Here is a 17,155-nt window from a genome sequence, read left to right as displayed (position 1 = left end):
CCCGATTGACCACGTTGCCATTGACCACGGTCCCGATTGGCCACGTTGCCATTGACCACGGTCCCGATTGGCCACGTTGCAATTGACCACGGTCCCGATTGGCCACGTTGCAATTGACCACGCTCCCGATTGGCCACGTTGCAATTGACCACGCTCCCGATTGGCCACGTTGCAATTGACCACGGTCCCGGTTGGCCACGTTGCAATTGACCACGGTCCCGATTGGCCACGTTGCAATTGACCACGGTCCCGATTGGCCACGTTGTAATATGGAAGAATACGATTTTTCAAAAATATTTTTATTTGAAAATTTATAAAGCATTTGTATAGTATTTTTTTCCCTAGATTTTTAAACGTTAAAATTACCGAGAAAAAAATTATTAAAAATTACAATTTTTGATTATTCTTGAATATATTGATATAGACAATTTGATTATATATAAATCATTATTATGAGTGCTAAAAGAAAATACCGTTGGTGCTTTGTACCTTTGTGTCCAAATACACAAATAAAGACTCCGCAGAAAATTTTTGTACAAATGCCACAGGATGAAAGGAGAAGAAAATTATGGTTTCAAGCAGCTCATCGAGCAGATAAACCAACAAAATCATGTTATTACTGTTGTGAAGATCATTTCAATGTAAATATTAGACAATTACTGTATTTTTATATTGTATTTTCGTTACTTAATTTATATATTCTCTTTCTAACCTCTAAATGATCTATCCTCTAAATATTTTGTATTATCACGTATTTTAATGAGTAGATCGTTATTAACATTTAAAGAAAAAAGTATTGTTTTGAAAATGTTTTAATGTGTAATTTTTAATTACATTAAGTTTTTAAAATTATAAAATAATAATAAACAAAATTATTTAAAAGTATTTATACATTATTTCGTTTCAGTTGAAAGAGGATATGGAAAACTACATACGATTTACTATGATGGGAGGACCAATTATTTTAAAAAAAGATGTTGTGCCTCATATTTTTGATTGTCATCCTCAACGTAATACAGCAAGAAGTTCCAAGCCTAGATTTGCTGCAGAAAAATTAAATTTAAAAAGAACAATAACAGAAGTTTTAGCGGAATCAGAAGGTGATTGTGAGCATAAAAAGAATGTTGAAAATGCTGCATCAAGTTTTGAAAGTAATCCAAGACAACCTCCAAAACAATTTAAAAAATCATGTGCCAAAAGTGATAAAATCACCTCTGTAATTCCCTTAGTTGAAAATGAATCAGAAATTAATTATATTAATACAACTCCACAGTCGAGTACACAATTCACAAAGACAATTAAGAAAGTAATAAATATACCAAATGAAAAGGAAGATAATGGAAATCAAATTGAAATTCTCAACAGTGATTTTATTAATAACATAAATAATGTAAAACCTATAAAAAAATATTATAGAAGTAAAGGAGTTTTATGTAGACCTATCACATCTGATGCAGAATGCTTAGCGAAACCACTTATGGTAGACAGACAATGTTCACCGATTGTTTTTGAAAGTAGTAGCAGTGCATCTCAAGCTACTACTACTTCAAAAACTGTTACTAGTTCCAGTCATAGTGAATATCAACCATCAACTGATGAAATATCTAATCTACTTGAAGAAAAAGAGTTAGAAATGAAGAGAACGGCTTTACGACTAACTAATTATTTCATTTCCTCTGATTCAAAAAATTACATTGGACTTCCAAGCAAATGGTTATGGATTATTGAAGAATTACAGATATTGACTGGCATTCCTACTGATCATATAAAATTAATATTTATGAAAATTAGAAAAAATGATACTTTTAGAAGACTAGGTGATCAATTTGGATTGTCTGCAGCAGGAGCAAGTAAAATTTTTAATAGAAATGTTCAAAAAATAGCTCATGTATTACAAACATTAATTTATTGTCCAAGCAAAGATAGTTTGAAAGAAGCACTACCAATTCCATTTCGACTGAATTTTAGTAATGTAGCTGGTATCATCGACTGCTTCGAAATTCAAATTGAAAAACCTTCAAATGCTCTACATCAGGCTTTGACTTGGTCGGAATATAAAAAATGTAATACAATAAAATATTTAATCTGTATATCTCCTGATGGATTTATAATTTTTATTTCTGGAGGATATGGAGGAAGAGTAAGTGATGTGGAACTTTTTGAAAAAAGTGTAATTATGAGTATATTGCCAGAGAAAAGTGCCCTTATGGCGGATAGAGGATTTAAACAGATTCAATGTATTTTACACAAAAAACACATTGAACTTGTTCGACCACCTTCTGTTTCCACACAACAAAAATCCACAAAAGAGGAAGTGCTTTTAACAAAACGTATTGCTAGTTTACGAATTCACGTTGAACGAGTTATAAGAAGGATTAGAGAATTTTCTATCTTAGAACCACATGCTACGATAGATCACTATACAATGCCATATATTGAATCAGTCGTCAAAATAGCAGCTTCGTTGATCAATCTTCAAGAGCCTGTTATAAAAACATAGTGTTAATAACAAAGTACTTAAATATAAAATGTATTTAGGAAGAATTATAAAATTATATTTCTTTGAGTTAATCAAAAATATGGTAATAAAATAATTATATCATATAGGACCGAAAGATTAATATAAAGCTGCTTTATATGCAGCTTTATAAAGCTGCTTTTATATATATCTTCTTTAATTTTCAAGATAGAGAACTCAAAATAACATTTTAATTTTAATAAATCACTGGATATTGCACAGTGGCCAGAGCTCGAGTACACGGAGGTGAAGGGGTTCTTATTCACAACACCGTTATTTCTCTCTTGATTGCACCTTTTACAGTGTTCGCCTTTATTTATAACTTAAGTTTTTACAACCACGGAATGCGCGCGTGGTCCTCGCTTGGTCGCACATGCTTCCTCTCCCTACCGTGTCTACTCGCGTACTCGTCTTTACTCTCCTTCCGTTTCGGTATTAGGCGCCCTTCCTGCCCTCTCTCGGCGCTATATATCTATGGTTTGTAACATTTGATCGCGCGCTATATGAACGCATTACTCTCGACTAGACATACCGCCCCCTTTGAAAGACATTGACTTTCAACACCAAAACGGAGATCGTTATTACACTCTATAAAATAACACACAATAAATCATGACTAATGAGGAAGCTCCTCGTCCAACGGTAATATACATATCTTCGCTATCGCCCTTTTTGTCTCACCTACTTGCGTGCGCAGTGAGACCACTCGGACCAAGTCATCCCTTCCGCGTATTAGCTCGGTAATCCGACCGAGCCTCCACTGAGTTGGAGGTGCATTGTCATCGCGAATGAGCACTAAGGCCCCTATCTTTAAGTGAGAGTTAGGACAGGCACGTCTCCATTTTGATCGGAATTGCAATTGTGTCAGGTATTCACGAGACCATCGTTTCCAGAAGCTCTGAACGAGCTGAGTCAATAGTTGATATCTTCGCAAACGGTTTGCGGTCAATGAGGTGACGTCCCTCTCCGGTAACGCCACGATCGGCGCTCCTATCAGAAAATGCCCCGGCGTAAGGGCTGCAAAATCGTGCGGATCGGTCGACATGGGCGACAACGGTCGGGAATTCAAGATTGCTTCTATCTGAACGAATACAGTGGTTAGCTCCTCAAAACTCAGTGATGTCTGATTGATCGTTGTTTTGAATAGATTCTTTGCGGCCTTAACAGCTGATTCCCATATTCCTCCCATATGGGGGGAGTACGGGGGAATGAATTTCCATTCTATAGATTGCTCCGCCGCGAATTCTATGATCTCAGATTGTACTCTTTGGCTTTCCAGAAATTTGCCAAGGTCGTCTAATTCGTTCTTGGCGCCCAAGAAATTCCGACCATTGTCCGACCAGATACTCCCGCTCTTGCCGCGACGGGACATGAAACGCTTCAAAGTATTGAGAAAACAGGGGGTCGATAAATCGGACACAATCTCCAAGTGAACTGCCCTTGTGGACATACAAACGAATACGGCCAGATACGCCTTTCCGGTCTTATTTCGCGAGATCTTAATGCAAAATGGCCCGGCGTAATCTACCCCTGTGTTCGTGAATGGTCTCGACGGTACAACCCTGTCCGCGGGGAGACTACCCATCAATTGTCCCATTTTACGCGGAGCTCTGCGGAAACACAATATACACCTACGCAGTACGCCGCGGATCGCCGTTCCGGCGGAGATAATCCAATATTTTTCACGCAAAATTGACATCAATGTATGAGCACCCACGTGCAAATTTCTGTAATGGGCGTCGCGGATTACTAGAGTCGTAAAAAAATGTTTCTTGGGTAATAGGATAGGAAATTTTGTGCTGTATGGTAAGGTCGAATTTCGCAGACGACCCCCCACTCGCAGGATGCCCTCTTCGTCCAGAAATGGATTGAGAGACAATATCGTGCTCTCGGAGCTGATCCGCTGTTGCTTCTGAAGCTGACGCAACTCCCCCGGGAACGACAGCAATTGCACAGTCCTGATGAGGGCGCTCGTCGCCCCGTCAAGCTCCTTCACGGTGAGCGCCCCGAAACGACGCTCACTTTTAACCCTGCGACGCACGTTGCCTATAAATCGGAGGCAATAGGCCGCCACCCGTCTCAGTCGCACCAACGAAGAGAATCGATCGATCAGACCCCATGCCTCGGTCGCCGTCAACACTACCGGACGGGTCCTCGCCTCGTCCTCGGGAATCTCGCCTAACACCAGATGCCGCGGCCACAAGTCCGGCGACTGGCTCAGCCAGCCAGGCCCCGTCCACCAGAGTGAGGATGATGCCAAATTCTCGGGCTCGATTCCCCTTGTTATCATATCAGCGGGATTGCTGGAGGTGTCGACATGCCTCCACTGGTTGCGTTCGGAAAGAGTCTGGATCTCCGCAACGCGGTTGCCGACAAAAACCTTCCAGTGTGTGGACTCCTTGTTTATCCAATGAAGGACTATGGTGGAATCAGTCCAGTATACCACTTCGTGAAACCGAACGGTCCAGGCCTGTATCATTTTGCTCACCAGATTGGCCAGAAGTACCGCGCCACACAACTCCAAGCGAGGAATGGATGTCGCAGCAGGGGGCGCGATGCGGGATTTGGAACAGAGCAGGTTTACATGCCGGATTCCCTCGCAATCCACATGACATACGTAAACAGCTGCTCCATAAGCCTTCTGAGAGGCGTCGCAAAACCCGTGCAGCTCCATCCGTCCACGTGAATCTCCAGCCAAGCATCGAGGAACGCGAATCCTCGGCATGTCGGTGAGCTGGCGTCTATAATGACGCCACTGCTGCTGAATGTGATCAGGTAATTGGCTATCCCACTCGATCTTCAGTTTCCATAACGTCTGCATGAGCATCTTGGCCTTCAAGGTTACCGGGCTGATGAGCCCAAGAGGATCGTAGATATGTGCTATCATGGATAGCAGTTTTCGTTTTGACATCGCCTCCTCGGCGGGAAGATTGATCTGGTAGACAAACTCATCACGCCCTGGATCCCACAACAGGCCTAGGGTCTTCACTTCCTCCGAAGCCAGCATTCTATTCGGCGCATCGACCCGAGCCACAATGTCCGACACGTTCGATTGCCATTTGTGCAGCCTCATTCCAGCCGACGACAGGATCGAGATGATTTCTTTCTTGATCTGACGAAGTTCACCTATGGTGGCGGCGCCAGTGAGCATGTCGTCAACGTAAAAATCTCTCTTCAAGACAATCGATGCCCCGGCGCGGGCTTGGTTTTCATCCGCAAGCTGATGAAGACATCTGATGGCCAAAAATGATGCCGCAGCCGTTCCGTACGTAACCGTGTTGAGTTCATAAACTCTTGCGGGCTCCTCTGAATGCTCGCGCCACAGAATTCTCTGCCATCGTCGATCCTCGGTTCTCAACAAGATCTGTCGATACATCTGAGATATGTCGGCCGTTAAAACATATGGGTGCTGCCGGAAGCGGGCGACGATGCTCACCAACTCCTGTTGAATCGCGGGTCCGACCATCAAAATGTCGTTCAGCGATTTCCCCGACGATGTCTCGCAAGAAGCATCGAATACCACTCTCAGTTTGACGTATCCTTCCGGGCCCCTGCATACACCGTGATGAGGCAGCAAGTTTCCCACCGGTCCCGCGGGCCCACCATCCACCAGTGACATGTGGCCTGCGCTTTCGTAGTCTCTCATAAACTGTACGTAGCTCGCGTATAGCTCCTTGTTCCTCCTAAATCGTCGCTCCAATGATCGCAGTCGCCCATAGGCCGCACCGAACGACTCCCCCAACTCGCGCGGATCCCCCTTAAACGGCAGGGAGACCTCATACCTGCCGACTTCGTTCCGACGCGTGCCCTTTACAAAGTGCTCCTCGCACGCTCGCTCCTCAGCGCTCAACAACCTTCTTGATTCGCATCTCTCTATCTCCCAAAATCTCTGTAGCTGTTGATTTATCAAGCCGTCCGTCGCGCTGCAACAAATTACCGGAGATCGCGCCGGAGCCGCCCGCGAGACTCCCCCCCCGAGAATCCATCCTAAATGAGTGTTCTGGAATATAGGCTGCGAGTCACTCAATCGAATCCGTCCGCCGCGCAGCAGGGACCAAAAAATGCCTGCTCCCAGCAGCAAGTCAATCCGCTGGGGCACGTTGAAACGGGAGTCCGCAAGGTTCGATAAGGATATAGACTCGGGAATCCGAACGCAGCTCAAATCGATGCGGGACTCGGGAAGGGGACAGGTGATCGACTCACTAACTATTAATTTGACTGGTTGCTCATAATTCGAAAGACGCGATCCTATAACTGTTTTTACATACGCCTTGGTGGACGTTGTCTGCTCGTTGAACCCCGATATCATCTGTTCCGACCTAATCTCGGGTAAACGCAATTTTTTGCAGAGCTCCGCGGTAATAAAGTTAAGCGTTGCGCCACTGTCCAACAAAGCACGCGCCTCGCGCCACTCATTCACATTGTCTCTAATCTTAACAAGCGCTGTCGATAGTATGATCGCGGATTCGCTACGCTGGGAAGCACACGCGACCAATGAAGAACTCGATGCCTCGTCAAGGCCACCCCGCGTCGACGGGGATGGTTGACCTCCCGCAAGCCGAAGGCCTGGGTGCAAAAGGGAATGATGTCTTCCCTGACATGGCACTATCTTACAATGGCGGGCCTTGCAATATTTTGCTGAATGGCCTCGGTTAAGGCAGTTAAAGCACAACCCAAGCCTCCTGACCTCGGCGCATCGCGATTCTACTGACATATTGTTAAAAACCTTACACGCATACAACTTGTGGCCGCCCTTACATAATTTACATTCAGTCTTATCAGTCGTTACAACATGTGAAACACCTTTCTGTACCTTAACATTTGACCTCTTATCATTCACGCCCGACATCGACTCTAACATAAAACATTTCGCCTCAAGAAACTCGAGCAAGTCCTCAGTTTTATTCAATTTTTCGCGAACGGACTTCTCCTCCCACTCCCTGCTGGTTACCGAATCGAGCTTCGAAAGAATCCACTCGTTGATGATAGTGCTCCAGTGCTCTGTTGGCTCCTTGAGGGCAGTCAGCGCGGCTAACCTCTGCTGCACTTCGTCCGTGAGCCCCCGCAAAGCTACCGCCGTTTCCCTCTCCACCGGTTTCAATGCGAAGATGGCGCGAATGTGATGACGGGTGGCGAGACGTGAATTATCGTATCGCCTCTTCAACAGATCGAGCGCGCTCTGGTAGTTCCCGTCCGTGATCTCAATCGATTCGATGGTTCTCTTTGCATTAACGTCGAGGGCTGAAAGCAGATAGTACAACTTTTGCAAATTAGATAGGTTAGCATTTCTGTCAACCAACGCGGAGAACGGTCCATGAAATGCCTGCCACTGCTCATAGGTGCCGTTGAACGTCGGGAGATTCATCGTCGGCAGCCTAACCGTTCCCACGTTGCCAGCTCTGACTTCTCGGGCATCATTTGCGTTGTTTACATCTACGTCCTCTTCCTCGACCGACACGCGCCGACCTTGTGGTTGCTCGCTCTCAGCCATGATCACTCGCGCCTGCGTCATCACTCATAATACGCGTTCTCGAAAGCCGTTCGCTCCCCTTCCTGCTTGGCAATGAAATCCGGCGTATTATCCAGCGCTTCTATCGCGCCTTGCGTCTCGTCAAAACGATCCCACAATGCTTCCGCTCGCTCCAACCGAATCTTCATCTGCATTATACTCGCCCGATCTCTCGCGTCTAAGGCCTCTACGAATGTCTTAAACTTTGTTAACTGCGAGCGGGTCGTCGCGCGACGACGCTTCAACTCCTCGTACTGTTGCTGCTTGTCAGTGGACATCGTTGATCGTTGCAAATACCTTCTTTAGTGATCTCCGTCCGACCTTCCCTCTCAGCCGCGTGGCACGTGATAATGGCCGCCGTCGCAGCCGTTAGGCAGCTCTCCCGTTCGCTCGCCAGCAGCTCGAGGGGCCCACACTCGTTCCGAATATGAATGTCTCTCACCAAGCAATTGTTCGCACCACGCCCCGGTTCACCTCCTTGACACTCTGGCTGATTCTCGGATTTCGGCTTTGCCGAATCCGGCTCGAAGGACCATTTGGATATTGCACAGTGGCCAGAGCTCGAGTACACGGAGGTGAAGGGGTTCTTATTCACAACACACCGTTATTTCTCTCTTGATTGCACCTTTTACAGTGTTCGCCTTTATTTATAACTTAAGTTTTTACAACCACGGAATGCGCGCGTGGTCCTCGCTTGGTCGCACATGCTTCCTCTCCCTACCGTGTCTACTCGCGTACTCGTCTTTACTCTCCTTCCGTTTCGGTATTAGGCGCCCTTCCTGCCCTCTCTCGGCGCTATATATCTATGGTTTGTAACATTTGATCGCGCGCTATATGAACGCATTACTCTCGACTAGACAATCACAATTTTTTTAGGTATCTTCCTCGTCTCATTTCTTTTGAGTCAAATTTTTTAGATGCCCCTAACAGTTTTTGTACAAAGCTCCCATCTTTAGTCTTGCAATTAGCTGCTTCATGTATTACGGAGGCAGTAATTCTCCCATATCGAAGTTCATGCCATAATAAACTGTCACTCTGCTGCTTTGTTTCAATTTCTATTTTAGAACATAATTCTTTTTTCAATTGAGAAGTGGCAAATTGTATAAAATTACTTGCAGAAGTTCCTTTATTTTTTAAAAATTGTATTAGCAGTTGGTGTAAAGATAACGAATACACCTCTCTTTCTAATAATGGAAAATTATGTCGTGATAATTGACTGTCTATTTGTTTTTCTTTGGCTTTTGTCATAATGTGATATAGAAATGTTGAGTTATCAGGTAAATTGTTTATTGTAGAAATTTTATCTTTGCATAACTCATTTACTTCAATGTATTTCTTTGTGGTTTCAACTGTTCCTAAAATTGGTTTATTCCAGTAACATTCTACCTCTGTTGGAGAACGATGTTCACTTTTGCGATGAAGCCACATTAAAAATGCCAATGCATGCTTACAACCACCTAAGAAAAAATAATTAAATTAATTATTGTATATTCATTCTGTTTATAGCAATTCTTATTTAATGGAGTAGGTACTAAGACATTTTTAGGAAAGATATTGTCAAAGAAGAGATTATCGAAGAAATAAAATGATCATTTTTTATACCAAGTGTACTATATTAAATTATAGAATTAAACTGCGACAATTTTAATATCATTATTATTAACTATAGCAATATTTAATTATTTAATATAACACGAACAAATTTCTGTATTCTTTCAAAATTCTTTATTAATAAGAAGTGTAGGTTCTTACCTAATGATGCTGAACAATCTTCACATGTAACATTTTCAATAACTTCATCTTGTGTATTTACAACTAAAGAAACTGTATATTTCTTGCTTTTCACTCGGTGTTCAGGACATATTTTTCCTTTAATGATGCAAATCGAAGATTCTCTTCGTAAACAAACATAACCTATGGCTGTATCGCCGTAACTTTCTCGACTAGATCTGCATGGAAAAAGTTTTAATGTTTTAACAGCATGGAAAAATGTTTCATATAAGAAATTTTTAATATCATGACCGATTTATTAGTACTTATATAATTTTGTACTTACAAAGATGCTTTAACCAAACGTATCTCTGCTGCATTGTATCTAGCATCATTTTTGACAAATTCAGCCACCATAAATATGTCTATTTTTGGTTAGTTGAATCAGCTTTTACGAATCCTGGTTCAACCATTTCGTCACAAATTATTAATGATTCTCACAAAATAATACTAGACAACAGCTCACAAGACAACAACTCACAGCAGACGCAGCAGACTACATACATTACGTGACGTCATTATCGAATCGACCAATCAGCGACTGTTTTGAAGTCACGTGCAAATTTTGAAAACTTATAACATTAATTTTTATAATTTTGATTGTATATTGACGTAAAAAAATCAATTTTTTGTGTTGATATTTTTTAAATAATATGTACATTTATTTAAAGAAAAGCAATTATATACTTTATCATTTGTATTCTTCCCTATTGACCACGGTCCCGATTGGTCACGTTGCAATTGACCACGGTCCCGATTGGCCACGTTGCAATTGACCACGGTCCCGATTGGCCACGTTGCAATTAACCACGGTCCCGATTGGCCACGTTGCAATTGACCACTGTCCCGTTTGACCACGAGCTAATAGCGCGCGCGCACGCACGCACGCACGCACACACGCACACACACACACGCTTCCGGTAGGAAGTTTGTTTGTTAAAAAAATTTTTTATTTTGTTACACAATTGTGTTTTCTTTACACCGGTTGATTTGTATCATTATTCTGTTCAAAAAAGTATTAAGGTAAGATGATAAAAAAATGAAAATTTAACAAGATATTTTGTAATTTATGTCAAAATATTGGAACTTTCAAACCTTAATAACTCAAAAAGCTCTTAATACAAAAATACTTTATTATAGCGTTTTGGAAAGTTCTCGAAGTCAGCTACAAGAATATGTAATAAAAAATAGGGGATGCTATTTAAAAAAATTGGTATGACCTTTATGTGACCTTCAAATAATTCTTCAAGGTCAAACCAATGGTATCATCTTATGTCCCCCTCGAAACCGTACAACTTTTGTCAGAAACATTTTTGTCTGCTGGGCTCAGTTTTCGAGATATTTTACTGTCCAAGTTAAAATGGGACACCCTGTATAGTCTACAGACAGTAAGAGCGCCTTTGGGAGAAACACAAGTAACTTCTATCTGGAAAAACTTATAATAAAATTGAAAAGCTTTCGCATTCGTGGATTTACAGATCGAGATCTTGGTGTACAAATTAGTGAACTTGTACATCGTACGCTCATAAAATGAATACACGGGTTCATATACCACCAGCATTTTATTTTTTTATCGTTGGCAAGACATTGAATAATTAAGAAATAACTATAACAGAACACACATAATCTTGGACTCGGCGATTTAAATATAGATTAATTACCAATACGAACGAAAGTCTCGCAGATGCGTTAATCCAAAAAGAAAAACGAACGAAAATATTACAAAAGATAAATAAATATCACCTTTTAATACAATTATTGGTAAGCTTTATTCGTATAGTTTCCAGAGTATTCGGTAATCTTTATTTATCTATTAATTCTATAAATCGTGGGGACAACGCTTTTCATTCGGGCAAATGTTCCAAGATCGGTGTACAAAATTTCGCAATTTCCTTTTCTTGACAAAATAAAAAATGTGCGCACGCCACGCAGTTTTCAACGGCTTAATATTCGTAATTGTGAAACTGTGTCTGCGTCCCCCGCAAAAACGAGCGGGCGACAAAGCCGACCCGTATTTTTTTCCCCCTTTTTTCCTTGCATCTCGCGAATAAAGACCTATAATAAAAGATGCGCCAATGACTCCCCACCACGTCTCCTGTCCGCCATCTTGTACCCGTATGACGATGGCTATATATATGTCTATGGCTGCAGCCTACTCCACGCAGCAGCTGCAAATGAGTTGCTCCAGAGAATGTAATCTTCTTCTTTATCTTGTTATGGCACTCAGCTCTTGCAGTGAGCTGATACGACCACGACGATCACTCAGAGAATGTAATAGTGACGATAATACAGATTGAATTTGACCTAAGTTAAACATGAAAGTGCAAGTATGATTTTTGCAGTTTTCAGAAAATGTGTTATATATATGTTGGGTAACAGCTTAAATCACAATGAATTGTTTTGTTTTCCAGATTTTCCAGTACTTTCATCGTTTCTCGTAGACGTCATTCTACTTTTCTTCAATCCTTGCAGATGCACTCTACGTTCTACTTTAGAGGTTAGTTTTTATTTACTGCAAAATTGAGGAGTATTCGTCAAGTGTCTCAACCATTTAAGCTGCGTTTTGATATTCATTGCCAGTACTGAAAATCTAAGTGTATTGACGTAAATTATAGATTTACATTACAGTAGTGAATATAGGAATGAAGCTTTAATGTATGAATTTTGTTTGCAGGCTATCCTCTCTGAAATGGAAAAGTCATGTGATGAAGTCAACTCAGAAAATACTGGACACTGCCACAATTCTGGTCGATTATCCTCTGAAGAATCAGAGCTGCAAGCTCTACAAAGGGAGTGTGCGAGCGCATCTGAAACCATCAGGTGTTTGAAGTTGGAGCGTGACAAAAAACTTAGGAGCATTATAAGAATCCTGTGTGAGACGAATCGAATGAAAATGGAAATGCATTGCATGGAACATATTTAATGTCTGGTGCACACTTTATAGTCGCTGCTTTTGTACGATCTTGGACGTGTAAGAGTTAATACTGTTTATTTTTTATTTTTAAAGCCTAGCTGCAAAACAAAATTTGTTAATGAGTACAGACAAATTAAAAAATTTTAAACAATATGTGCATTATTAATTTTTATTCACCTCCAAACTTTTATTTATGTTATACATTATCACATTAGAGACCTATTCTCTATATCACATGTGTCATACATTGGACTCAAAAACAAATCACAGACAGAGTACCAATAAAAAAATAAAATAAAAATAAAATTAAGTTGTATATGTATATTGTGTTATATTGTATGTTATTTATGTTATACATAAATAACATACAATATAACACAATACCAAGTGTAAGCGTAGCTAGTACACGCGTGTACATTATCACATTAGAGACCTATTCTCTATATCACATGTGTCATACATTGGACTCAAAAACAAATCACAGAGTACCAATAAAAAAATAAAATAAAAATAAAATTAAGTTGTATATGTGTTATATTGTATGTTATTTATGTTATACATAAATAACATACAATATAACACAATATATAATATAACACAATATACATTATCATATTAGAGACCTATTCTCTATATCACATGTGTCATACATTGGACTTAAAAACAAATCACAGACTGAGTACCAATAAAAATAAAATAAAATTGTATATGTATATTGTGTTATATTGTATGCATGGCCATGGTTTTGCTACCGTAATGACTCTTATTGACATGTGCTAAATCTTCACAGCATTTAATGCTGTATATCCGTAGCCTCATAGTAAAAAATTTTTTTAAAATTTGTTGTGTAATAGAGTGGCATGTGGGTATATTGCAGTCATCCCACACATATTTCATTTGCTCTATTAAAAAGTCCACTGTGTTAATTTTAATTGTCTCACACAAATCATTCCGTATTTCTCTGAATGTTATTTCTGATTTTGCAATTGCTTTAAAGCAATCGTCGGAAATTTCAATGAGATTGTTGTCTCTGTAATTCTTCATTTCAGTTACGAGGGAATAAGGGTGGCGGTCTTTTCCCTGATGTAGGATGGAATTGAAACACACATCACAAATTGTCGTACTACCTATTTTTATATTATGAAGAACTGATCCTGCCATGTCATATATAATATGCAATTCCCAAGGATTTAATAGATTTATATGACGGTCTTTCAATCGAGGTAATACTAAAGCAGATGATTCCATTAGTTCTTCAATAGCATTTTCTGCACGTCGTGCTGTAGCCAAATCTGTAGAAAATTTCATGAAATCAATTGTTACATCCTCAATATCCTCATCGTAGGTGTCTCTATCGTAGCTGGTATTTTTGTTTGCGTGAGTGCAGACTTGGCTCAGCACCAAAACCCTCAGATTTTGTTTAACTTGGAGGGGGTTTGGGATGGGTTGCCTCACTCTCAATATAGAAAACAGGTTTTCGAGACCACACTGGCAAAACCGCCCAGTAAGCACAAACTTGTAAGAACGCTTGTTCAAAAAATAATCCTGCAAACCAATGATGCTTGTGCATGCGATGATGACGCCTGTTTGACAAGGCTTCCAATGTCTGTCAGTGCCAACTTCTATAAAACGAAACACAAAAGCAGTTTTCGTGATATGGTTGATGGCTTTCTCATATGCTTCCCTGTTCAATAGGCCAAGAGCCAGCTTCGAAGATCTGTTTGACATTAGATCAAACCAATGGCTCACTAATCTAACAAAAGATGCAGTGGTCTTATAAGCATCTTTACCAGTACGCTCAGCATACTTTTTCAGGGCAACCTCAGTTCGTCGATTAAAGACTGATCTAGCCGTTCCAACTTTCATCTTTTCGTAGGAATTCTTGCAGTGAAGCTTAGCCTTCCTCAACCTATAAGCTACCTTCATTTCAAATTGTAATTCAAATTCTAGCACATCATCTATATGTTGGATATCGGCTACAGGATGCGTTAGTTTTTCTGAGACAAGAAAGTCATGGGGGAGGTAAATAATTTTGTTGCTTTCAAACATAGTTAGGATATTTTTAAATAAATGTACTGGATCTGGTAGAAAGTAAAATCTATCCTCTGGCCTAACTGGGTGCTGTATACTGACTACAGCATCAGATTCACGTGTGCAACCAACATCAAATGCATTCCACATAGCTCTATTTTCAGACCCCATGTCAGTTGTAATTGAGTGGACTTTCAATCCTATTTTTTCACACTTGTCAATGACTTTCAATATCACATCCTTCAAGGCAATACCTTTTGCATTAGCCTTTTCATCTTTTATTTTAGGATCTTCCTTTCCAGTAAAAAAATATGCCACAACAACTTTCCACCTTCTATTAATTCCTCCACACATAATGACAAGGACTTTCTTAGCCGGCCCGACATGAGTAGGGAAGGTGCATTTTCCAATCATTCTTTTAGTTGACGGGTCAAAAACTAATCCAGCTTTAATTGCCATCTCATCGGCAACAATCATACAGTCCTTTTCATTTTCAGAGAAGCTTTTTACTGTATGCTCCAGCATGCCAAAGACCTCATCTAAGATGCCACTTTCAAATTGAATGTGCTGAACCGCTCTTTGCAGGGTCCTCACTGATGGAAAGATGGCTAAATAATTCACAAAATCAGAATAACCAGCAGTACCCCACTTCATTCTGAACACAAGGGCATCCTTGATAGTTTCTAGTTTCCACTTAAGCCCACGATTGGACTTCCTTTCTAGAGATGCAATCTGATCAGCATGTAATTTTGTTAAGGCGAGAGTGACCTTGGCTTTGCTTTGCTCTGAGCGCCGCAGTTTAAACCTACATTTATCATAAATAGACTTATAAGCATAGAATTTTTTTTTCGCCTTTTGAGTTATGTCATTCAAAAGCTTGTTGTCGTGTTTTAAAGCTTCTATTTCTTCCTTTTGCTTTTTTATCAGATTTTGTAATTCTTGAATTTGTAAAGCTTCTATTTCTTCCTTCTTATTTTTCACCTGATCTTGAATTATTGTTGTACTTGCGGTAGATGGAGAATGAACTTGCGGTATATGAACCGCTTCATAGGTAGCACAGATGTTGGCCAAAATAGATAATGGGTCAAGATCATCTAAAATGACAGATGCAGAAGAGATCGTTTATAACTAGTTTCCTTTGAAGAGTTTATAGCATAGAGATCATGAGAGAGGCAAGAAGTAAATGAGAGACCTTGGTTAGCATCCTGTCGCACACTCTCCACTGCAATGTTGCTTGTTCTGGCTATTATTTGGCTTTTTGCAGCTTGAATAGGTTTTGATAGCTTAGGCTGATTTGAGGCGTAGCTGTGGTCATCAGATAAGCGGTTTATTTGTGCGGTGAGATTTTGGAAGGTATTTTCTACAGGCAAAGATGTCGTAGGTACTGCAAGATGCCGTAGCACCCTGGATCCATCTGCACGCACTATCTCCCACTGTGATGCGGCAAAGTGATCCTGAAATTATGACAAAATTAATCAACGCATTATGATCAAGTATCTTGAATTTTGTAATTAATTATCTAAATGTATCTTGTTTCTAAATACTTTCTAAGTATCTGCCCAACCCTGACAAGAGGCAATAAAAATATCTCACCTCACAAATGCAGCTACAGACTGTAGGTTGCCAGAATCTCCGTCCAGTCCGCGACACCCAAATAAAACGTCTCTCGGGATCTTTAGGAAAACTAAAAAGTTTCTTCCCCTGTCCCTCTCGAATATTGCAGCCCTTCATTTTACACGTACGGACCATTTCAGCTGGACGTCAAAAAATAGAACAGTGAAATGATGTACGATATTCATTGGATTTAAAGGACTATATGATTCTAATGTAAATATCCAAAGTAATATACAGGGTGGGCCATTTTAATCCGTACACTCAATATCTCAAAACGTATGTAATATGTAAAGCAATGACAACGCGCAGAGGCAAACTAACCCTACATTGAAAATATTTACCGACTATAGTATTATATTGAGATTAAATAAAACAGGTACAAACTAACTCTACATTTTGAACTTGTATTATATATTACGTAAAACACAAAATATTACCTTATAATTTCTGACCATGTATGATTATGTATATTTTATAACCTAAGCAGGCTCGATCTCGTCCCCAGTGCGGGTACGCAATGGCGGACAAACCATGTGACTCACATTGACCAATCACGGCAATGTGCGGCATTGGCGCATCTTTTATTATCACGAGACACGGTAGTGTCTCGCGCCAAGTGTAAGCGAAGTTAGTACCACGCGCGCGAGACCGACCGTGTAAGTTTACGCGAGTACACGACTTGACGGGCCCTCAGATTTTTTTTTCTCAACAATGGCTGATCCCACGAACTTGAGACTGCGCTTAATCGATAGCTTGGGTACGATTTGCATAATAAAACTATTTTTACTTTTCTCCTACG

General features: G+C 40.5%; 3 protein-coding genes across 3 annotated transcripts; 1 reads left to right on the top strand and 2 right to left on the bottom strand.

Moving 5' to 3' along the window:
* The first annotated feature begins 539 nt into the window (after nt 1-539).
* On the top strand, nt 540-2,500 carry LOC105556620. Its single transcript, XM_012003718.1, has 3 exons — nt 540-641; nt 908-1,151; nt 1,458-2,500. Exons 1-3 carry the CDS (start codon nt 540-542, stop codon nt 2,498-2,500), a joined length of 1,389 nt encoding a protein of 462 aa, XP_011859108.1.
* A 634-nt stretch (nt 2,501-3,134) lies between these two features.
* LOC105556619 lies at nt 3,135-8,030 on the bottom strand. The gene has a single exon (XM_012003717.1). The coding sequence runs from the start codon at nt 8,028-8,030 to the stop codon at nt 3,135-3,137; it is 4,896 nt and encodes a 1,631-aa protein (XP_011859107.1).
* A 4,836-nt stretch (nt 8,031-12,866) lies between these two features.
* LOC105556618 lies at nt 12,867-16,473 on the bottom strand. The gene is made up of 4 exons (XM_012003716.1): nt 16,336-16,473; nt 15,935-16,196; nt 15,614-15,836; nt 12,867-13,005 (listed from the first exon to the last, which is right to left on the bottom strand). The coding sequence occupies exons 1-4, from the start codon at nt 16,471-16,473 to the stop codon at nt 12,918-12,920; spliced, it is 711 nt and encodes a 236-aa protein (XP_011859106.1). The 3' UTR covers nt 12,867-12,917.
* Nucleotides 16,474-17,155: the final 682 nt, after the last annotated feature.

This window comes from Vollenhovia emeryi, unplaced genomic scaffold (assembly GCF_000949405.1).
Source record: "Vollenhovia emeryi isolate VEMERY1.0 unplaced genomic scaffold, V.emery_V1.0 DF939888.1, whole genome shotgun sequence".
In the NCBI taxonomy this organism is placed as follows: Eukaryota; Metazoa; Arthropoda; class Insecta; order Hymenoptera; family Formicidae; genus Vollenhovia; species Vollenhovia emeryi.
This window is presented reverse-complemented; position numbering and strand designations above follow the sequence as displayed.

What these genes read in the sequence shown, in the direction of transcription:
- LOC105556618 (XM_012003716.1), bottom strand. Translation starts at nt 16,473, where the DNA reads ATGAAGGGCTGCAATATTCGAGAGGGACAGGGGAAGAAACTTTTTAGT. An exon ending in GCGACAGGATGCTAACCAAG is followed by an intron (nt 15,837 to 15,934) that starts GTCTCTCATTTA and finishes CTGTCATTTTAG; the next exon opens with ATGATCTTGACCCATTATCT. An exon ending in AAACACGACAACAAGCTTTT is followed by an intron (nt 13,006 to 15,613) that starts GAATGACATAAC and finishes TTTTATTTTTAT; the next exon opens with TTTATTTTTTTATTGGTACT.
- LOC105556619 (XM_012003717.1), bottom strand. Translation starts at nt 8,030, where the DNA reads ATGACGCAGGCGCGAGTGATCATGGCTGAGAGCGAGCAACCACAAGGT.
- LOC105556620 (XM_012003718.1), top strand. Translation starts at nt 540, where the DNA reads ATGCCACAGGATGAAAGGAGAAGAAAATTATGGTTTCAAGCAGCTCAT. An exon ending in GTTGTGAAGATCATTTCAAT is followed by an intron (nt 642 to 907) that starts GTAAATATTAGA and finishes ATTTCGTTTCAG; the next exon opens with TTGAAAGAGGATATGGAAAA. An exon ending in TGCTGCATCAAGTTTTGAAA is followed by an intron (nt 1,152 to 1,457) that starts GTAATCCAAGAC and finishes CATCTGATGCAG; the next exon opens with AATGCTTAGCGAAACCACTT.